Below are 23,722 nucleotides of genomic sequence, written 5' to 3'. Positions count from 1 at the left end.
CTACAAACATTTTTAGGCTTTTTCTCTTTAAATCCATTAGCTTCACTTGCAAAAAGTCCCCCTTGTTTATATCTTCAATTTGAATTGATTCTACAATAAGGCTGCGGCGCAAAGGCTTTGACACCTCTTCAATATCCCCTTCATTTAAACTGAGTGAGTGATGAGTCATTGCATATATCCTCGCATATTGGAAGAGATAAAAACCTTACTTTTAACTGGATTTTTCGACTGAGGTACCCTGGAGCGTTCCTTAAGTTCGTCGACGTTGGGCAGAACCATTGTTCTGCCTCGTTAATAGTTTTTTCTCGGTCTTTCATCAGCTTTAGGGATGGGCATAATATCCTGTGGTGAAAAGTATAGACGCTGCGATGACGCATGATGTTCTTCTTGAGAACATGGAACGAAACCCGTTTTTTGTGCTGGACATAAATCTCCAACACTTTTAGGTGAAGGACTACATTTTTTATGATGACTAGGTGTAGTGTCGTCCTCTTCCGGATCATGCACCACACCGTCTTCATTGATGTTAACTTTTCTGTTGGTTGTTTCGGCCAATTCGAATAAATCGTCGGGAAATACTCCTGAATTCCTGTATTCTTGAAACCACTCAATGCATTTTGCATCGTTGCAGCCCGTTGGTATGCCCTGCCAAATAATTCTCCACTTTCATGAATCGTAATTACTTTTCCAGGATTGTTACGTAACCAATTTTTACACTCTTGTCCATAATATGAGCTAAGTGGAAACATAAATGATACATCTAAAGGCTGCAGCCTATACATTTTCTATACGTTTTCTTTTGCCATTTGAACCAACTCTAAGTTCTTTGTGTGCGTGGCATGGCCATCTAAAATCAGCAGTACGGGCTCTTGTTCTGTGGGCTTAGAATACTTAAGAAAGTGGTTGAACCAAGTAGGGGCAAAAATACTTTTACAGCAGCTTTTGACGCATCTTCCTCTGTAGCATGCTGTGCACGTTTATCTTGTATTTTATTTTTAAAAGAGTATTTATATAGACACTACTACTCTCTATCCTCATTGCTCTTCTTCGCCCTTCTATACAGCGTCGTTTTTGGCACATTGTATCGAATAGCTGCGGCTTTAACAGTTAAACGTTCTTCTCTTACTGCCTCTATAGTTAATTTCATACTATTTTCATCCTAAGACTGTTGAGCAGTCTTCCGTTTGTAATAGCGTACCATATTTCTAAAACATAGCTCAAAAAATCTGCAAAAAAAAATTTGCCAAAAATCCATTTTGCCCCCATTCGTTAATTCCACTTTACCCCGTAAACACACAATTGTATAAATTTCTAAAAATTATTGTTCGCCATTGGCATATGAAAGTATAATGATGAATTTCTAGCAGTTCATATCGTAACTTAAGTAGTAAACCAAGTAAGAACAATTGTGTTTAAATAACATTTATATTATATGTAATTTACTTACCTGGTAATATTACAACAGTTGCACCGAAAACAGATATTTTTACAGCGAACTTTATAGTATTCTTACTTTACGTTTACTCAAACAATTTACAGATAGCGATACTGAATCGGAATTTATTTAGAAATTCCACTTTGTCCCCAGGGTCCACTTTACCCTACCTTCCCTTACACGGGTTATAACTCCATATTTTTTCAACCCAACCCGAGGATCTGTTTGGGATTGCATACAATAATCAACAAATGCCCTTCTTTCTCTCTTTATAGCACCTTTTACATAATTCCTCATATGTTTATAATACTGCCATGATTCGTCTGTTTTTAGTAGTCTAAATCTTTTGTAAGCCTTATCACGAGTCTTCTGCATATCTTTTATAGTGTCGGTTATCTTCCACAATTAACCCAGATATGCCCATATAAATTTGGTGGTTGTTTATGAGTAGATGTTCTAAGAGGTTAGTGTTTAAGCTATACATAAACAAATTTTGTAAAGCAAATTAAAAATTTATTTTGAAAAATACAAAATTCAAGCCGTACTATATGTAGTACGGTGGGCAGTTAAGGAGTAACAAATCTAATTGTTAGTTTGTGTATGATATGAAAGGAAACACTTCACGTGTAGACCCTTTTCACACTTCAAACATCTAGTGGTGGTCTTCTGATGACAATGGACGCATCTAGTCTGCTTATCTTGAGGTATGACGTAGTGGTCCCTGTGATCAAAACGAATATCTATACCTTCATTACGTGACGTATGTCCTCTTGAAGTCGTTTGTTTTTTATTCTGCAATAGCAGTGTGGTGGCAATTCTTCTTCTAAATTTTAGCTGATCTAGTGCTCCACCACTTCTCCTATGTAGTTGCCAGGCGTTGTGGACTGACATGTCAATACAATGTACTATATGAGGAAAATACCATTTTTTCCCTCTGACATATATACGATAAAGGCTCAAATTTTGATCACATCTGTTGACACCTCCCATATTCGCGTTGTATAAATTGACTAAATGTGGCTGAGTTACCTGAATAATTTTCTTTTCTTTTCGAGAAAATCTTTTCGCAGAATGAATTGGATTCACCCCTGCTGAATTTGAACATAAAGTGACAATACTATTGTCATGCCATTTTACAACAATTATATTTTGGCCAACAATTTTTTTATAATCGTAGCATCCCCTGGGCTTTTTCTTCATTTTTTTAGAATCCATCAGAGGACTAGCTGGTATACGGTTTTCACGAATGGTGCCTGAGCCTCTCAAATTTTTATTGGATAGAAGCTCCAATAGCGGAAAGGTGGAAAAGAAGTTGTCAAAAAAAAGTGTATTGGTTCATTAGGCTATTTTTTCTTCAAAACGTCGCCATATTCTAAAACAACAGCAGGCCCTGCACCGTACGCACTATACTTAGTGCTGATATTTGTTGACGCGCTTTGGTACGGCTCGAACCAGTTCACATAGCCCAGTCGCGTTGCCCCTACCCACAGTTTATATGCATATCGAATGGGTTTACCATGTATAAACTGTTTACAGCCATGACGACCAAAGTATGGTACCATGGCTTCATCAACGCAATGCATCTCCTCGCATATACTATTTTCTAAAAATTTTGTATTCAGATGTTGGAATAAAGGCCTCACCTTTGCGAATTTGTCCCTTGCTTTTATTTTAGTAGTATCTGCAAGATGAGAATGGGACATAATATATTCAAAATTATTTCGACTTATTGCTTCAGACATCAACACATTTTGACTGTCACTTTCATACTCCCAGTACATTCTCTTTCTTGGTACTTGCATGTATCCACTGAGTAATAGTACACCATGAATGCTTTTATTTCTGTTTTCTCTATTCTTAGGTGTTGATTCTTCTGATTTGCATAACGATTACTTTCGATTACTATTAGATCCAGTATTTCATCATCAAAGAAAAGTGAAAATAGCTCCAAAGGACTTATATCGTTATCATTTTCATCTACTTGGCCATTAAAAATTATATTATTAGGCTCCAAGTCGTTATCTGTCCATTTATAACTTTTCCTTTTTTTCGTATTTTTTTCTACCCTTGCTTTCTTTACCCTCAAGGCTGAAAGAGGAATTTCGTCGTCTGAAGAAAAATCGTCATCATTCTTTTGATTTTGATTCTGACAGTCAATATTTCGGAAATTTATTTCAGCTGGAGGTTGAAGTTGTGGTCCAGGTAAATTATTTAGGTTTGTGGTATCCTCCTCTCCAGAATCTCCATCGGTTTGATCACCGCAAGTATTCTCTGGTGGAAAAATGGTGAAAAGAATCGACGTTTTCTGCCAGTTCGTCGTCATCTTCTAACATTGCCAAAGCCTCGTTTAACGAAAAACCTCTAGAATAATAGAAAAAATAAGAGATATCCGAATGCCCACCGTCCTACATAATATATAGTACACATACAAAAATCGGGTTGAAACAATACTCTAATAAATTTTAAAACTAATTTGGAGGAATATATCTAAAACTTGGTACTTTTGTCTTATTGTCCATACTTAATGAATAATAGAAAAATAGATAATACAATATATGAAAAACTACTTACCTAACAAATCGTACATCGTATTCCGCCATTAATGATATTTCACAAACTTTAAAAAATAACAATGACAGTAATTAACACTTAATTGCAAACCTATGCACTTTTACGCAACCACTACTTCTTACTGAATGCCTGTGTGCACCCGAAATGCCACTTCGACTCATGTTCGGACACGTTGAGACATGTATTTGCGTGTACTATATATAGTACAGTGGGCATATCTGGGTTAAAGCACTTTGGTTTCTCTCAGGATACAAATGAGCTATCTTTAGAAACTGCAATTCGTTACCATGAGGTTGCTAATGACAAACCTGAAATAAATAAAGTTGTATTAAATGAAAAAAGTCCTATTTGGGTTGAACTTGATTATTATCTGCAATGCCAACACCTAAAAAAGATACCTGTCAACACATAATTCCTGTCAACGGTGGAGTATTAAGTAATAGGTTTTTAATATCCGGTCAAAACCGGATATTTGGTATCCGTCCAATTTTACAAAATGGCCGAATAGTTGCCGGATATCCGTTCCACCACTAGTTTAGATTAATTATTATTTTTTTTAATCTATTTTTCTTATCTGTGTGAAACTTGTATGAACAATAATTAACTTACATTAGGTATTTCGTTAAATTTCAAAAATAAAAATGATTATGGGCCATAATATAATCACAGAATTCTGTGATATAATCATAACATAACCTGACATAACCTTAAAAGTTGAATAGAGAATGGCGAGGACGCATATAGAATTCGTTTTTGTTAGAAACACATGCAAAATTGTAGGGTAAAATTAAGTTTTTGTGTTATTTCTTATTTATAAAACTAAAAACTACAATTTAGGTTGTGCAAAATCATCTGAATATAAAAAACATGGAGTAACATAGGATATAAATTTAAGGTTACAACTATCCTGGTGGCCCTTTCATTACAGAACCATGTTACGGAATAAATCAAGTTGATTTGTAATAAGTTATACAGCACATTTTCTTTGGTGAAGCTCTACACATTATTATTAAGTGGAAAATAGTATGTTTACAGACAATATTCTACCTCAAAAGGACATTCACCTTACTCGTGATATCACCAAAGACTTTGCAATAAATATGCCACCACATCGAAAATCCTTTCAAGATAATGAAACACATAAATTTAATGATGAGGATAATCCAGATCTCTTAATTTTTAAATCTATTTCTTCGTATATGTGCCATAAAGAATGTGATAATTGTTTAAAAATATTTTCCGCAATCGAAACTCTAGAGAATGATATCAATTTAGAAAACGTATCAATAAATGGAATTAAGAACACCGTTGATCATACAATTAAGCCTAACTCTTCAACTAAACCACAAGATAGAAACATAAATTTATATTGTTCATCCTGCAATTTTATCTCAAAAGAAGAAACTGATTTAATGGTTCATTCTAAAATGATTCATCACGATCCCAATCCTTTTAAATGCACCTCTTGCGATGATGAATATCCAACTTATGTTCAGTTAGGAAAACATTTAGAAGAGCACCTTGAATCAAATAACAAGATTACTTGCCGACGATGTTCAAATTCAATTACTATTGAAGAGATTATGTTACATCTAAATTTATGTAAAAAGTATCTACCATATGAATGCCAGCAATGTTCAAAATGTTTTGCCATAAATGAGACTAGATTGAATCATGAAAACGGACACAACAAGATGTGTGATTATTGTAATATATGTTTCTTTTTACTAGAGGATTATGAGAACCATTTAAAAGATGTTCATATTATGAATAAGGAGTTTAGAATGGATACGGTGAATTTGATTTCTAGGGATAGTGAAGGGGGATCAAGTGATGCAACAACCAATTCGGAACCGTTAATAATAGTGGATTGCGAGGATGTCATCGAGAAGCATCATGGTGGTAAGTTAAGATATTATTAAAGCTTGGTTAACCCATTAAGGACCAGTGATAGAAATAATTGAAAAAATTCTAATTTTTTTTCAATAAACTTTTATTTAGGTCTTTAGAAACAATCTTTAAAATATAAAATACAACATACATAATACATTTTGGTAGATTTTTTGAACGTTGCGTTAACGCAACATTGGGACCAACTCCATAGCAAATGGAAATTTACATTTGATGCACATAAATACTATCGTGCTTTGATATACCCTGCAGCGTCGTCTCCACTTTTCATTGTTTTTTGAAGTATGTATAACACATTATCGTTACAAAAATTGTGAAACCATGTGAACTGTTGTTGACACTAATAAGGCTTCCTATAAGTTCCCATCTAAAATCCAACTGAGAAATTGGTTTGTCATTATATTGTTTGCCTGTGCATTTTTTAAGCATTTAAATGGCAACCACCATTTTTTCCCTGGTAATAGTATTTGCTGGCGGTAGGTAGGCACCACACTGCATCATCGTTGGTGAAGTCCTGTCGGCAATCATTCGAAGAGGCAAACGTATACAACAACGTCACGATAAAGTGGCGAAAAGGACACAGCGGAATTAAAGATCATGATCATGCGGACAGGCTGGCGAAACGGGTGGCTAACAAGTCACCAATCTCCCCTGAACCAGTTGTACCACTAGCTGTTAATACAGCATCAAAACTGATAAACTCCATCTCCCACTGAGCTTTTTGCGACAGATGGGATGGGACAGCAGTAGGTGTCTTTGCTAAGAAACCTCTGCTCTACCCTGACCGGAAGACGTCTACTTAGTTTCTGGGAAAATCAAAAAGTGACTTGAGGCTTCTCACCCACTTCCTGACCGGACACTGCAGGTTACGTAAGCACATGTTTTACATGAAGCTGGTGAATACACCCTCTACAGAGAGGGTGTGAAATGGAAGACGAGACGGTAAGTCATATTGTTTGTGACTGTCCCAACCTCGCGTACTTAAAGGAATCCATTTTCGGAGTACCATGGCTCCAAATTTCGGATATAAGGAACATACCTTTCTGTTCTATATTAACGTTCATGAAAAGATTGGGCTGGTTTTCTGACCCTTCAATGAACAGTAAGTTGTGGGGACGTACAAAAGGTCCGCTGGGGCCTAAGTGCTGTAAAGTAACTCACCCCCACGTGAAACTACATACATAATCAATGTATCTTTATTCTTCACTGACAAATTTGCCAATGCTACAAAACATATTTCTCTTTCCTTTGACATTGTTTCCTGTTGTGCAACATTACTTGAGTTCGATTTGAATCTTCCATGTATAAAGTGACCTCTTCATCTGCCTTGGAACCTTCCTCTACTATTTTTTCTTGGTTTAGGGCACTTTGTAATTAAATGATCTTGACTTCCACAATTAAAGCACTTTGGTTTCTCTCCGGATACAAATGAGCTATCTTTAGAAACTGTAATTTGTTACAATGGGGTTGCTAATGACAAACCTGAAATAAAAAAAGTTGTATTAAATGAAAAAAGTCCTATTGGGGTTGAATTTGATTATTATCTGCAATGCCAACACCTAAAAAAGATACCAGTTCCTGTGAATGGTGGAGTACTAAGTAATAGGTTTTTAATATCCGGTCAAAACCGGATATTATAATAATATTTATCGCCAACCGGCAGCAAAACCATACTTTATGCTATCCATTTGCGGCAGTAAAGTGACACTTTGTGCTACTATCTAGTAAACTGTGCATTTAGCGGCAGACAATAGTATATTAAAAAACAAGTTTCGTAAGACACGCTTGAAATGCACGAATTGAACTTGAAAAACGGGTGGCGAAGCCATGAGTTTTTTAATGAATGAGTGCTTTAAGTCTTATGAAACGTGTTTTTTATGCTATTTTTTGTAATTCGCGTTATATATATTATACTTTTTTTAAACAAAAATAAAGTAAATTTTGGTAATGTAGGGAAATAGGTATGTAGCAGTTGGTAACACCGGAACACTTGAAAATAGAAACTTTGAATTGACAATTAGAAACTGTCAAAACACAAAATATATTCACCTGAAAAAAATGTTTGATGTACACCTCCCAAAATAAGAGAAATTGCTCAGAGTCAATGTCCTCATCATTGTGGACCTTGTATTCGATGCTAAGAACGTGTTTAAACATCCATAAACAAAAATTGTCACATTGACAACTAGAAAAATTAATGACCCAATGTCACCAACTTGAACTGGTTCCATAAAATGTTACTAAAATCTCATTACAGCACCCGTTTGAGTACTGTTATAGCTTTCATTACCGTCGCGCATTACAAAAAGTACTTTACCTGCCGCTAATTGCTGCCAATTTGAAAAAAATGCCGTTGAACAGCTGGATTTGAACCCGAAAACAATTTAAGAATAATAATAATTACTTGTATCATCTTCAACCAACTCATTTTTCGTCTTTTTTGCGCTTTTAACACCTTTTTCATGTCTCTTTCTTTTCTGTTTTATTTTCGCATTCTGCTCCTTCAAAATATCTTTATTTATCCAACCGCGGTTATTTTTTATTTTCTTTTTTTCCAACATTTTCAGCGATTCCGGTGCTAGTTCATTTTGTTTGCTGGGATCAGTTACTAAATTCCGAACGGTCTTGAATAAATACCACTGTCTTTCAAGTGATTTTACGACCGTTTAAGCTTTTCTGGCATTTTTTGCTCATCCACTGGCTTGAACATAACACTGATATGCTCAAATTTTTCCCTATTTGCATATTGTTTCAGCTTCACTATGCTATTCTCGCAGATTATAAAGTGATGATATTTACTTATACCTTTCAAACAAGTAAAATATTCTTTTAAATATGATATCCAGTAGTACCATGTAACTTGTTTAGCCGAAACTAGTTTGTTGTGACCGCTGGGAGACGAATCGGTGACACATTTCATCAAATCTCTATACGTATCGATATTACTTCGTATTTACATTTAAAGATGTCAAAATACCTATCTGGTGAAAATTCAATATGGCCCGTGAGAAGGAAATGGTATAAAACAGATTTCTCTATTCCAAAAGCCACTCTCCACAACAGGTATGCCAGTACCGAATTATTTTTATTTTGTACCACGCAAATGTCGGCGAATAGAACGAGATTATCACTTCTAACCAAATTTTCTAAATAATGATGTTAGATATTAACGACACAGTTAGGACCTTTTCCAATGTCCTCTTCATCTATGAGATAATTGTACTGGATTTTTTCTATTTCATTGAAGATACCAAATACAGTACATTTTCTCAGTGCCTTGAAGTACGCCGACCCAGGTTGCTGAGTGCTTACTGGGTAATGCACTGTTTGGGCAAAATCGAATGATAGTACTTGAGTTGGATCTTCAGTGGCACACCATGTTTGATAATAAGATCGTTGATTCTTAGCTTTTTCAATGCGATCTAAAGCTTTTCGCAGCAACTGCTTTTTCATTGCATAATATCGCAGAGATTATCCGCAGGTTTCATGACCGTTGCGTACGGTGTGTACTTTATCCAAATTCTACTAAAAGATTTGTAGCTTAATTGACGTTTGTTTGAATTGAGCGAAGAGATAAAGAGTCTATAAATTGATGGATGGTTCTCGCTTGATGGGAGTTTCAAAACCCGAAAATCTTTAAAATTCGGAAGTCGATCAGGCAGAGGAGTCAACTACATTTTGTATTAATCGGGCTTAAGAGCTGCTGTATTCGTACATGGCTTTTTAGTCAAAGCATGTATCCTCGGAGTCACGCCTTTACTATTGAAATACTTCAATAAATTGTCAAACCGACGTTTACCGCAATCGTAAATAAATAGAAATAGCTGTCGGCAAACAGGTACTTTGAAATACATGAACAGTACCTTACTTTTTGAGACTTCAGATTCTTTCCGTACTCCATACTTCTTTCGTCCAGATAATTCAGAATACACCTTTTCTAACTCCTGCGATATTCCTGCTTCTATTTTACTCAGAATGACCAAGTCTTGTTCTCTTTCGGACAGCTCTAAAAATTCCAATCTGGATTGCTCAATTATTTCACGAGGAATTTTAGAAATACATTTTCGGGTACAACAACGACTTTCATTAAAGAATTGGTAAATATTATTGGATTCTTTAACATCTGTATAACTTAAATCGAAACCTACTTCTGTGTTTGCATTAGATGGTCCTAGCTCATCTCCTTCGATGTCGACATCAATATCCTCTTCGGTAATAAAATCATCATTCTTATCGAAATAAATTTCGTTAACAATTTTCAATTCGTTTTCTGAACACATCACAAAACCGCGTTCGTGTAAGATTGGATGCATTAATCGAGGTATTATTGTATCTAATAACTTCATAACTTGTAACTACTACGCTAACGAATAATGTAACATTGAATACATGATAGATTTGTGTAAAAAAACTAACGCGCAGTTGCTACAAACTTCAATCGCATTTCGTACTTTTCGTAGTCCAGGTCACATATAGGGGAACCCGGGGCACAACGGGGTACCGGGGCGCAATGAAGTTTGACGTTTTTTGGAATAAAGGAGGTGTTACTAGTGAGCGACAATAAGTAAAACTAGCCCAACCTGTCACAATTCAAGTACCGCATGTTAGTCTAGTTTTCTCGAGCGGTTGTTCGTGAAGTTCTCGTTGTGTGATTTGTTGCTTTTATAGTGTAATTTCTGATGATTTTGTAACCAAGGTAGGTATACATACTTAGGATGTATGTAAAAGTAAAAACTTTTTGAGAAATACTAAAATGTTTTAATTCTATTTAAGCAGACATGTTTCGAAACTAACGTTTCATCTTCAGTACATAGAATATTATACAATATAATGGAATAAAATTATGTTAGTAGGTGGGGTTCAGGAAATCTCTTTTAACTTAATTTACAAATAAAATTTAAATTAAATTTAACAAAATCAAAAAATTAAAAATCTTCAATAATAAAGATAAAATCTTGGAAAGTATCGTATGTAAACAAGTATACATACTTGTTTACAGTACAGCTGTAGTTAGTATATGCGTGAAGTACGCTTAATTCTGGTTAGTTTCGTGTATTTAAACGGTGGTTTATGTATTTTTTTTGAGTAATCTGACCGTTCTAACCTAAATCCTATCACTGGGGCGGAACGGGTGGGGCAGAATGGGGAAGTACCCCATTCTACCCCACAAATGTCAATATATTTTAGTAAATCAATTTTTATTTATATTCATGTCGATCGTGCAAAAAATGTTGTAACCATCACGAACGGTAAGCAATTTACCGTTCTGGATACTTAATATACTATTTCTTCCGACTTCAGATGGTTCGAGTATATAAGAGAAAAACAAATAGGCATTCATGGTCTACAGAGGCAATGAACAATGCTGTTGAGGCGGTTATTACTGGCCAATCGGGGTATTTGAAGGCTTCAAACCAATTTCACGTTCCCCAGTCCACACTGGAAAGATACGTTAAAAAAAGAAAAGAAAATCCTGACTACAAGATTGATAAAACGGCTGGAAAATTTAAAAACATATTTACGAAAGAGCAGGAACTTGAGATCGTTAATTACTTAAAAAGTATGGAGGCTAGGTTATTTGGTCACTAACAATTAAAGAGTTGCATCACTTAGCTTATCAACTGGCCGTCAGAAATGGCATTGGTAATAAATTTCCAAATGGAATGGCAGGCCAAGATTGGGTTAGTGGATTCTTCAAGAGACATCCTACTTTATCTGTTCGCAAACCTGAAGCAACATCTGGTGCAAGAGCAATGGGCTTTAATAAAGTAGCTGTGGATAAGTTTTTTTCGTTGCTAACGAATTTAATCGACAAGCACAAACTAACGGCTTCTAAAATATTTAATTGCGATGAAACGGGTGTTTCAGTGAACCCTAAAAACCATTCAAAAATTATAGCTTCCAAAGGGAAACGGCAAGTCGGGTCGTTAACATCCTCAGAAAGGGGCGAAACTGTAACCTGCCTTATTTGTATGTCGGCAGACGGAGCTTACATGCCCCCGATGCTCATTTTTCCTCGAAAGAAAAGGCAGAAAGAATTTGAATTGGGATTACCATCAGGAGGGTGGGCAGAGGTGCACAACACTGGATGGATGACTGCTGAGTTATTTCTTGTATGGTTTCGAAGATTTGTAGAATTTTCTAAGGCATCAAAAGACTTCCCGGTTCTTCTTATATTAGATGGCCACTCTACACACACTAAGAACCTTCAGGTTATAGATTACGCGAGGGAGAGTGGAGTTACGTTGCTATGTCTACCACCACATTGCTCTCACAGACTTCAGCCACTCGATGTTTCTTTTATGAAGCCTTTAAGTGTTTATTACAGCAATGAGCTTCGAAAATGGTTACGAAGCAACCCAGGAAAAGTCGTAACCCTTTTTCAAATTTCAACGCTTTTTGGATCAGCTTTAATTCAAAGTGCAACAATGAAAACTGCTATTAATGGTTTCCAAGCTACAGGAATATGGCCAACTGACTCATCCATATTCACCGATGTCGATTTTCTCCCAGCAGACACAACTGACATCGGACTTGATAGGCCTTCAGGTGAAGAGGTGATCATATCTGAAGCTGAACAATTGAAATTGCCTTCGCCTAGCACAGGCGTTAAAAAAGACATGCCTATCAGGTTGGATGATAAATCTGGCGAGGTTTCAGTCAACTCTAATGATGAGGCTAATTCTGCCACTCCTGGTTGCTCTTGGATGACAACAGATAACAGGGCCTCTTCATTTCATATTTCACCTATTATTCTAATGCCTATCCCAAAAGTTAACGAAGGCTCGAAAAGGACGAATCGGAAGAGGGGAAAGACCGCGGTCTTAACAGATTCCCCATACAAAAAGGAGTTAGAAGCTGCTATTCAGGAAAAAGAGGAAAAGAATTTTGCCAAAGAAGAAAGAGCAAGGAAAAGATTATTTAAGAAAGAGAACAATAATAAAATAAACGGAAAAAATAAAAATGGAAAAAAGAAGAAGCTGAAGAGAGAAACCAAAACTAACGAAAGTGCTGCTGAAAGTTGTTCTGACTGTGAATGTTTATATTGCGGTAAATTGTACTCAAAGTCAATTGAAGGTTGGGCCGCTTGTTCCATGTGCAAAAAATGGGCATACAATTCCTGTGCGGCAATAGATAGCGAAGATGATGAGGCTGTTCTAGTGTGTGCATTTTGTGAATAGACTGAACCGAAATCCATGAAAACTGTAGTTAATGCTTTAGAGTCAATTAAAACTTCAAAATCAAAATTATTTTTTATGCATTTTTACTAGTTTTATGTTTTTGTAATTATTTGTCCTTACCATCCCGTTCTGTCCGGGGCAGAACGGGGTAAATGACATAATGTTCTGTTTTTGAAAAAAAAGTGTTCTTTTATTTTCTTACAATATTTTTGTGATTATTACATTACAAGGTATTCATAGAAAATTTTGCATATGTTTTAATTAATCCTTTTGTAGTTTAAAACATATTTTTAAGTTGGTACCCCATTCTGCCCCGAGTTCCCCTACGATGAATCGCACAAATTCGTGGTCGCTTACCAATTTTTTTTAGGTAAGGGTACACCGGCTTTCTATATTTCAATTTTTCTGCAAATTTGTGTATGCTTCCGTACTATTATGGGTAACTACATACACGTAACACCATGTTTCAACGTGTTTATTCTTTATTGATAGAATCAACTACTATAAATAGTTATAAAACTTTTAGTCTAACGTGTTACTTTTCATGGCAACATGAGATCGAACAATATGGCGTGTTGTATATTGGGTCACATATCTTATACTATAACAAAAATGATTATGGGCCATAATATAATCATAACATAACCTTAAAAGTTGAATAGAGAATGGCGAGGACGTAGAATTCGTTTTTGTTATAAACACATGCAAAATTGTAGGGTAAAATTAAGTTTTTGTGTTATTTCTTATTTATAAAACTAAAAACTACAATTTAGGTTGTGCACAATCATCTGAATATAAAAAACATGGAGTAACATAGGATATAAATTTAAGGTTACAACTATCCTAGTGGCTCTTTCATTACAGAACCATGTTACGGAATAAATCAAGTTGATTTGTAACATGTTATACAGCACATTTTCTTTGGTGAAGCTCTGCACATTATTATTAAGTGGAAAATAGTATGTTTACAAACAATATTCTACCTCAAAAGGACATTCACCTTACTCGTGATATCACCAAAGAGTTTGCAATAAATATGCCACCACATCGAAAATCCTTTCAAGATAATGAAACAACAATCTTAACACATAAATTTAATGATGAGGATAATCCAGATCTCTTAATTTTTAAATCTATTTCTTCCTATATGTGCCATAAAGAATGTGATAATTGTTTAAAAATATTTTCTGCAATCGAAACTCTAGAGAATGATATCAATTTAGAAAACATAGCAATAAATGGAATTAAGAACACCGATCTTCATACAATTAAACCTAACTCTTCAACTAAACCACAAGATAGAAACATAAATTTATATTGTTCATCCTGCAATTTTGTCTCAAAAGAAGAAACTGATTTAATGGTTCATTCTAAAATGATTCATCACGATCCCAATCCTTTTAAATGCACCTCTTGCGATGACGAATATCCAACTTATGTTCAGTTAGGAAAACATTTAGAAGAACACCTTGAATCAAATAACAAGATTACTTGCCGACGATGTTCAAATTCAATTACTATTGAAGAGATTATGTTACATCTAAATTTATGTAAAAAGTATCTACCATATGAATGCCAGCAATGTTCAAAATGTTTTGCCATAAATGAGACTAGATTGAATCATGAAAACGGACACAACAAGATGTGTGATTATTGTAATATATGTTTCTTTTTACTAGAGGATTATGAGAACCATTTAAAAGATGTTCATATTATGAATAAGGCGTTTAGAATGGATATGGTGAATTTGATTTCTAGGGATAGTGAAGGGGGATCAAGTGATGCAACAACCAATTCGGAACCGTTAATAATAGTGGATTTCGAGGATGACATCGAGCATCACGGTGGTAAGTTAAGATATTATTAAAGCTTGGTTAAAATGATCTCAGAATTATACAGGGTCATTAGAACTTTACAGTGTTCTGGCCAAAACAAAAATTTGAAAATTCAGATTTAAGTATTATTAATTGTGTTCTCTTCGACTAAAATATTTTCAGATTTCTAGCACTCGGTTATACCGGAAGTCGCCACCTATTTCATTTTTTTTAGTGGAACACCCCGTATATATTTACATATTTGGATTTGTCTGTTTTCAAGGTTTATGAATAACTTTGCTTTTTGCAATTTGATTCCGCCGTTCTCGAGTCATTCGACTTTTTCTAGAAAAATCTGCTCCAGCAGACATTTGTTAAAAGAATCAGAGAACACTCGATTTTTGGGATATCAATTTAGGATTCAGAACATGCGTAAGCAACATGATGGAGTATGTTTGGTGCCGAGTACGGCTGTCTAGAACGTTTGGTCACTTTACTATGGCACGTTAACATTTCGAAATTTGTGCTAGTGAAAAATATACGGACCAATCAAATTAAAATATGGCTAATTGAATAAAATATTTTATCTACAACTATTGAATTATCTATTCGTTATACAATTGATTTTTGACGGGTAATGATATGCATTACCCATGACTGACAAAGTGTTGAATAATGAAGCCATTATTCCACAGTTCTGACACGGCCTACTAATCAAAAAATAAAATATTAACAGAAATGACAGCTTTCTTATATTGAGGTTATGTCTGAAAAGTCTATCAAGTTTATTTTTTTTTCTTTTTTTTAATTTTTTTTTCAAAATTAAATAGTTGTAGATAAAGTATAGTATTCAACTTGTGTATAATGGATGTTACACACTCAGATTACTAACTTCTTCTTCGTGGGTAACAGCCGCCATTATACGCTTGTTAAATAATATACTATTATCTACAACTATTGAATTATCTATTCGGTATACATTTGGTTTTTGGACGGGTAATGACACCCATTACTCATGACTGACAAAGTGTTGAATAATGAGGCCATTGTTCCACAGTTCTGACACAGCCTACGAATCAAAAAAATAAAATATTAACAGAAATGACAGCTTTCTTATATTGAGGTTATGTCTGAAATATAAGTCTAAAATAAATTCTTCTTGATTAAAGACTAATTTTGAACATATTTTCAAGTTTTAAAAAACAAGTGAGCCTGGACGGTGAAAGAAAAACTCTTTTTGTGGCAGGTAAAGTACCTTTTCTGTTTACAGTACGTGAAAGTGTTACTAAGAAGTTTTGTTCAGAATGAAAAACTATGGTTGTATGCAAATTTTCGGAATGATCGGCCTACTTTGGTAAAAATCGTTTTATCTGACACACAAGCAGTTTTCGCTTCAGTGTCAACACTCACTTGTTTTTTAAAACTTGAAAATATGTTCAAAATTAGTCTTTCACCAAGCAGGGCTAAACTCCAAAAAATGACAATTAATATCGCAAAATTTTACATTTTATAAGAGTCGTTTCACCTATCCGGGGACACACTGTATAAGGATCAGAGATGTATAGTAACGTATTGAAAACATCTTGATTGGTGGTAATCTTTGAACATTTCCAAGATTTCCGAGCGTTATGTAACCAATTTGTTGTAATCTTTATTTCTAGCTTCTTGTGCATTTTTTGAAAGTTGTCCTATTGGTAATATAGCATATTGTATGATGCTTTCACCGTGAATAAGTATTTTGTGTGCTGAAGCAGGCATGTAGTACCTACTATTTATATAGCTCTACATAAAGTTCTGCTGTTTTACATACGTATTCCCCAAACTTTTTGGAATCTATGGCTCTGCCGCTGGCTAATGTTGGAAGAATTATGAAAATTTTTTTAATTAAATCCTCATCTACTCCTGTACTATCTGCTGTGCAAGAAAAATTAGAAAAGAATCTTCTAGCAGTGTTATCATCGTTGGAAACTCCAACAGTATCTTGTCGGGGCTTATCAATAATTATACCTACTTCATCTCTAAATCGGTCTTGTACTTGTTTTTTTCTTAGTCTCAATCTTATGTAAAGGATCAACTATTTTTTAAAAGAAAGATTGTACGAGATATGGAACCAACTTCATAAATCTGATCCAAGCGTGAAGATTTTTAGTCTGCATTTATAACTGTATTCATTATTTGATTTTTTTTCCTGAAGATGGGGATAATTAGTCCCCGAAACTAGTAGAATAAATAATAATTAATTACATCGTTAATGTGCAAAAGTGTTTTAATTAATTTAAATTTAATTTTAATTAACTGTTGTTCAAAAATTTTGAATATTTTTAGCACAAGTATATCAAATTTGCAGGTATTCAACGTAAAAAAAATGATCCGCTAAAAAATAAATATATTTTTCATAAATATGTATTCTTTGAATATTTCTAATTCAAATAATTGTTTGTTCTAGATCGTACTCAAAATAAAGAAAATCAACACATACCCAATAATGCCATAAAATGTAAAAATTATAAAATTCAAAGAGACGGAATGATATGCTTGTATTGTCCAGAAATTCTTCCTACCATTAGATCGTTAGAGAACCATTGCAGTAAAGTACACAATCAAGGACTAATTTACGAATGTTTCACTTGCAATAAACGCTTTTCATCTATAATCGATCGTAGATTACATTTACGTCAAAATCACAGCGGTTCTATTATCGTTTGTAAATATTGTAAAGAGTCTTTAACTAACGAAATAAAAGCGAATATGCACATTTTAAATTGTACTGCAAGATTAAAAATAAGTTACGAATGTTTTACTTGTAATGACCAGTTTAAAACGACGAACGAACGGAAACACCATTTACTTTTAATACATGAATCTTATTCACAAGTTTTTTGTAAAATTTGTAAAAAGTATATTTGCGAAAAAGAAATTAACACTCACGTTTTGGATTGTGTTCAAACTTCTTCATTTAATCAAAAGTACTGTGAAGAACAGGACGAAATAATTTCTGTAATTGATTCGGAAAATGATTTCGATGATGATCTTTTGAAACCACTTCACTCTGATTATGAAGATATTTGCAATGATATTGAAACGTTCGAGGGTACAACAAGTACTCCAAATGAAAGTCTTTATTACAGTATTCGAGATGATGTACAGTCTAAACAAAGATCGCCAAAATGGTGCTCGTATTGCCCCACTCAATTTGATACCATTTTTGGATTAATATCACACACAAAAAAGGTGCACAATACTTTATTAATACATGAATGTTATAGTTGCGATAAAATTTTCCATTGTGTAAGCGATCGACAAATTCATATGCGTAAGGTGCATGGTGTAACAAAAAAAGGAAATATCATGTGTAAATATTGTCAAATGATCTCTCTAGAATCTAACATGATTATACATTATTTTCAATGTAAAAGAGAATATTGGTTAAAAACTGGTGGTTTGAATGAAAATGTATGCGCAAGTTCAAATGACGATGTGGATAATACTCATAACGTAACCCATAAAGATACATCTAGCGATTCTAATGAAGTAACCGATGATGAAATGACTGAAATTGTTAATCAATCGCAAAATACTGAACCAGATTCGGAAATATTAAATCAACCTTCAGATTTTTCGTCTTCTTTATCTCAATTGTATTCTACTTACGATTTGACAGTATGCAAAGTGGTATTGAAAGACGTGTTTAAATGTAGTGAGATGGATTATGACGAAACTAGTGAAATTTGTGAAAGTAATCATAATGATGAATCTAATGAGAATGAAGATGAAGAGGATACTGAAGACGAAGAGATACTGAATAGTTCGGAAGAAAACAAATCTGAATCGATGATTAAAGTTAGTTTTAAAAGTACAAAATTAAATGAATCTCAAAATAATGATGGACGACATATTTTAATCCATCAACAAATAATTTTGATGCCTGAACCAAATGGCGATAATAAAGAAACCTCTGATGATATGGTTGTTGATGACTTTGGTGATGATGATGCAATCGATATTGATGATACTGGGTTTGACCCTATGATTGAAGAATCTTTGCAAACAAACACTGGTAATGACTACTGTGTAATCTCATACGTGTTTTTAATATTTATTTTTACATTTTTTTAGTACCTTCTAAAGTAATAGATGATAATGTTGCTATTAAAGAAGAATGTAGTGCTACGGAATTAGAATCTCCAAAAATAGGTATTTGTATAAAATTTAAATTCACTTAAGTAACACATACTAATATTACGAACGATAAGAAATTTATTGTTTTATACTAGTAATGAGGGTTATGTAAATAGTGGAAAGTGTATGATTGTTGAGAGATTTAATATGAACTATGGTGTGGAGTAAAAGTATGGAAGGCGACGATCAAAAAATACAAATCCAATGCTACCTCACAGTCAAATATTGATTAATTAGCTTTTGTGCTATTAATTAATAAAAATTCGAGAAAATTGCACGCAACTTTTAAACGAATTTTCGCCTCATAGATCTTTCACAGGATAGATCACCAGATACATAACGAGCGGTATGGATATCGGTACGCGGTCTTGCGGTGGTTGACTTTTACCTAGTCGACTATCCTGCGAGAAATCTAAGAGGCCTCTCCTCCAAAGTTGCGCGAACCGCAATTTTCTCGAATTTTTAGTAATTAATATCATAAAAAACCGGCTACGCACGAACCACGTCGATATATTATGATATACAGTACACGTTATATTTAGCTTTTATGATATTGATTAATAAAAATTCGGGGAAAATACGGCGCGTGAATTTTCTGCGCTTGATGATTTTCGATTCCTTGTTCGTCATGTGAGCTGTCCAGGATATTTTGTGAATTTGTCTATACATCCACATCTCAAAACCTTCCAGTTTTTTAGTCGTGGCTTCTGTCAAGGTTCATGCTTTCTAACACTGTGGAAAAAATAGCATCTTAGATGTCTTACTTCTGTTTCGAGGAATATGTTGTAAATTTTGAAAATTTTGCTCATTCTGTTGAAAACTGCCATGGCTTTTCTTATACGGCATTTTATGTCTTGTTGTACATCTGTCTATTGCTGATTTAGTATACAGGCTGTCCCGTTAAGGGTACGGAGCGGCTGTATCTCGACAACGGTAAGGCCTATAGGTTTGGGAAAAAATCCTTATAAGCAAAGTGGGCAAGAGAAATAGCTGGAAATTATTTTGAAGTTCGTAATTCGACCGCTAGGGGCGTAACTGCCATAAAGAAACATAAAATTTCCACTATCTCAGAAAGTTAGACGATGAGCTATAACTTTGACAACATCATTTAGTAGCTTGGATAATACCGCATCGCTTTTGTTTTGCGATATTTCTCATATCTGTCATAATAAAGGAACGCATTGGCCTCCCCAATGCGTTTTCAAATGTTTACATTTTAATATCACCTGGACCATTCAACCGATGTGAATACTTTTGGTCTTGTTTGAAAGAGCATTTCATGCTCTTTTAAAAGATATTTTCAGTAAGTCCGCTTGGTTTGGAGGGCGTTATCTGCAGCGGTTACATATTTTTGTGATTTAAAAAAAAAACTTAAATGGAACTTTATTATTTACTTCACAGACCCTTAATCACCATAAAATTTGTTAAATATTAGTGAAAACCGCATCTCGATATCTCCATCTATTCTCGAATTATAGAAGGAAATGTTAAAAATTCGTATATCTTAATCGGATCAAGTTACCTTAGGAAACAAATAAGAGAGCACAAAGATGTTATTACCTAGAACCTTCCTTCACACTTTATCCAAGCTTAGAACTGCTTCAAAACTACTTTTGAGGCGTGTTTAAAAGCCAACGGATCAATGAAACATCAACAATGATAATAAAACAAAATAGACCAAAATACTTAGAGTAACTTAAATTTTTGGTAATATGTAATAATAAACCTCGATGCATTTATTTAATCTAGTTTCGACTAAAAAAAAACGCTGTTTAGGTCACGGCCTAAACGTCACGACGTTTCTACTGACATTTAGTGTTTTGTCATATTTTCCCTGGTTATTGGTTTTCCTTGAAAAGTCAGGTCGGTTAGTCTACCCAATAATGAAATAATTTAGACAAAGGGGTGAAAGCAATGTGGATTTTGCTCGAACCAAGAATGCATATTATGCAAATTTACACCAGCTTGTGGAGAGATGCTTCATGTATCCATAACATTTGTGATAAAAGGTTTGGATTTGCCCAAATCATATTTAAAAGTCAATGATAATAGTTCAGTCTGTTATCATAATCGGTATCTGTTAAGGCCTGATGTAAAACAATGTGGTGGAGATATAATTCTCTTGAGGAATCTTGTAGACAATTGCGCACCAATGTGATTCACGAATTCATAAAGATGTCTGAATGGGCTACATGTTGCCAGTTTTCCGTAATCGCTAAGTCAATCTTAAAAACACTTCTAGAGAAAAATGTCTTTCTTTGTCATAATTGCATTGCACATTTTTGTCATGCAATTGCATCGTATTCGAAACATTGAAAATAAATCATCATACGCTCTATCATACGCTTCTGCGTTAGTAAATGATATGTTTACAGTTACCATAGTTATGTGATTTGTTTTTCTCGATGAGGTAACTGGATCCGATTGATGGCACTCGAGTTTTTAACATTTTCTTCTATAATTCGAGAACGGGTGGCCATATCCAGATGCGGTTTTCACTAAAATTTAGCAAATATTGCTATTGAGGTGTATAGAAGGCATTTCGAACATTAGTGAGCTATTTATGCCAAAAATTTAAGTTATTCTAAGTGTTTTGGTTTATTTTGTTTTATTATCATTGTTGGTGTTTCATTGATCCGTTGGCTTCTAAACACACGTCAAAAGTAGTTTTGAAGCAGTTGTAAGCTTGGATAAAGTGTGAAGAAAGGGTCTAGGTAATAACATTTTTGTGCTCTCTTATTTGTTTCCTAAGGTCCGATTAAGATATACGAATTTTTAACATTTTCTTCTATAATTCCAGAATGGATGGAGATGTCGAGATGCGGTTTTCACCAAAAATTTAGCCAATTTTATGGTAATTAAGGATCTGTGAAGTAAATAGAAGTAAATATCACAAAAATATGTAACCGCTGCAAATAACGCCCTCTAGCTTATTTGTTTTAAACCAAGCGGTCTTACTGAAAATATCTTTTAAAAGAGCATGAAATGGTCTTTCAAACATGACCAAAAATATTTAAATCGGTTGAATGGTCCAGGAGATATTAAAATGTAAACATTTGAAAACGCATTGGCCTCCCCCTCCCTTATTATGACAGATATGAGAAATATTGCAAAACAAAAGCGATGCGGTATTATCCAAGGTACTAAATGATGTTGTTAAAGTTATAGCTCATCGTCTAACTTTCTGAGATACCGGGAATTTTATGTTTCTCTATGGCAGTTACGCCCCCTAGCGGTCGAATTACGAACTTCAAAATAATTTCCAGCTATTTCTCTTGCCCACTTTGCTTATAAGGATTTTTTTCCCAAACCTATAGGCCTTACCGTTGTCGATATACAGCCGCTGCGTACCCTTAACGGGACACCTGTATACATAGACTCAGCTCGTCGTGACAGACCCTGTACAGTCCTAGAAGAAGTATTTTTTAAAGAACAGATTATATCACGAACCTCAATTAAACCGACCGGTTCCAGGTAGAATTTCCTTTTAAAAATTCTTTTGGTGGTATAGTGATATTCGATAGCAGCTGATTAAAGTTAGTTGTCAAGTTACCCCGCTGAATTTTATTAACAAAATCTAGGGGAACATTTATAAAGTAATCATCGTAATCATTTACTTCATTTGGGTCAAACGTTGCTTTAGTATTAGTTGTCTTGCTTATTCGATGACTATTCACTATTTTCCACATATACTTACATGAATATTTTTTTGTTTAAAAATCTCATCGTTATATCTTACTTTAGCATCCTTTATTTTGTCTCTAATAATTTTTTGTCAGCAAGTTAAGTTCTCGCTTTAGTTTCTCACAACCTGTAACATTGTGAATATCTCTTAAGAAGTGCAGGAGATTCCTCATGCCCTTGAGCCAGTGGCGTACCTAGGGTAAATGGCGCCTATGGCAAACACCGATCTTGCGCCCCTCTCCGACGATAGGTTACTTACGTTTTATTTTCTAAAAAAACTACTTTAGAACTGGGTGAAAAAAGCACACAAGTTAAATCTATTAACACTTTATTACAAATTTATCTTTCTTGCTTTAGCTGACGCAAATTGTTTAATTATATTATCAAAGTCAATTTCTTCGGTCATTTCTTGTTCTATGCTAAGTAAAGCAAGATCACATAATCGACTTTGGCCCATCGAGGCTCTCAAATATGAAAGTATCAATTTTAATTTGCTAAATGATCTTTCGCAACTGGCAATAGAAACCGCGATTGTCAACAATATTTGCAATGCTACAATTTCTTGTAAACGAACGTTTCTACTTTTTAATTCATTGAATAGATGGTCGACAGTCCCTTTCATAACTCTTTCCATTTCTGCTTTAGCTGATAAACCAGCATCTCTAGATGTTTCGCCATTTCCATTCTTTTCTTTCTTCTTTGACGTCTTTCAAATTCAATGTCCCATTCATTGCAAATTCGAATTCCTTCTTTCAGTGAGTCATCATGAAAATAATTTTGGAGAGCTTTTAAATCTAAGTTCATTTTAGGGTCCTGCAACCTCTTTTGAACGCGGTCAATACGAATTAAGATCTTGTTCCAAAACCCTAGCAACGTTAGAAAGTCATATAGAGATATTTGTTAACAGGTTTTACTGATTCCGTTTTTGCGCTCCACCTGGTATCGGA

The 23,722-nt window shown here is 34.4% G+C and overlaps 1 protein-coding gene and 1 long non-coding RNA gene across 5 annotated transcripts in view; one reads left to right on the top strand and one right to left on the bottom strand.

Moving 5' to 3' along the window:
• Positions 1 to 1,013: 1,013 nt before the first annotated feature.
• On the bottom strand, positions 1,014 to 4,637 carry LOC111429222 (uncharacterized). The gene is made up of 4 exons (XR_011639787.1): positions 4,405 to 4,637; positions 4,007 to 4,314; positions 1,448 to 3,796; positions 1,014 to 1,205 (listed from the first exon to the last, which is right to left on the bottom strand). It is a non-coding gene; the product is annotated as an uncharacterized lncRNA (long non-coding RNA).
• Positions 4,638 to 4,793: 156 nt separating this feature from the next.
• LOC111429225 (zinc finger protein 665-like) overlaps positions 4,794 to 23,722 on the top strand; it is a 31,808-nt gene continuing 12,879 nt past the window's right edge. Inside the window, exons 1-4 of one of the 4 annotated variants that reach the window (XM_023065078.2) lie at positions 4,794 to 5,908; positions 14,778 to 14,945; positions 17,359 to 18,969; positions 19,029 to 19,106. In XM_023065078.2, the coding sequence (XP_022920846.2) occupies positions 5,032 to 5,908; positions 14,778 to 14,945; positions 17,359 to 18,969; positions 19,029 to 19,106 (2,734 nt within the window). In that variant the 5' untranslated portion in view covers positions 4,794 to 5,031. Of the gene's footprint in view, positions 5,909 to 13,200; positions 13,816 to 13,871; positions 14,946 to 17,358; positions 18,970 to 19,028; positions 19,107 to 23,722 lie in introns of those variants that run through there. The other 3 variants (XM_023065081.2, XM_023065080.2, XM_071194582.1) reach the window with 3 other exon arrangements.

The sequence above is a fragment of the Onthophagus taurus genome, chromosome 2 (genome assembly GCF_036711975.1).
Source record: "Onthophagus taurus isolate NC chromosome 2, IU_Otau_3.0, whole genome shotgun sequence".
NCBI classification, from domain to species: Eukaryota; Metazoa; Arthropoda; class Insecta; order Coleoptera; family Scarabaeidae; genus Onthophagus; species Onthophagus taurus.
This window is presented reverse-complemented; position numbering and strand designations above follow the sequence as displayed.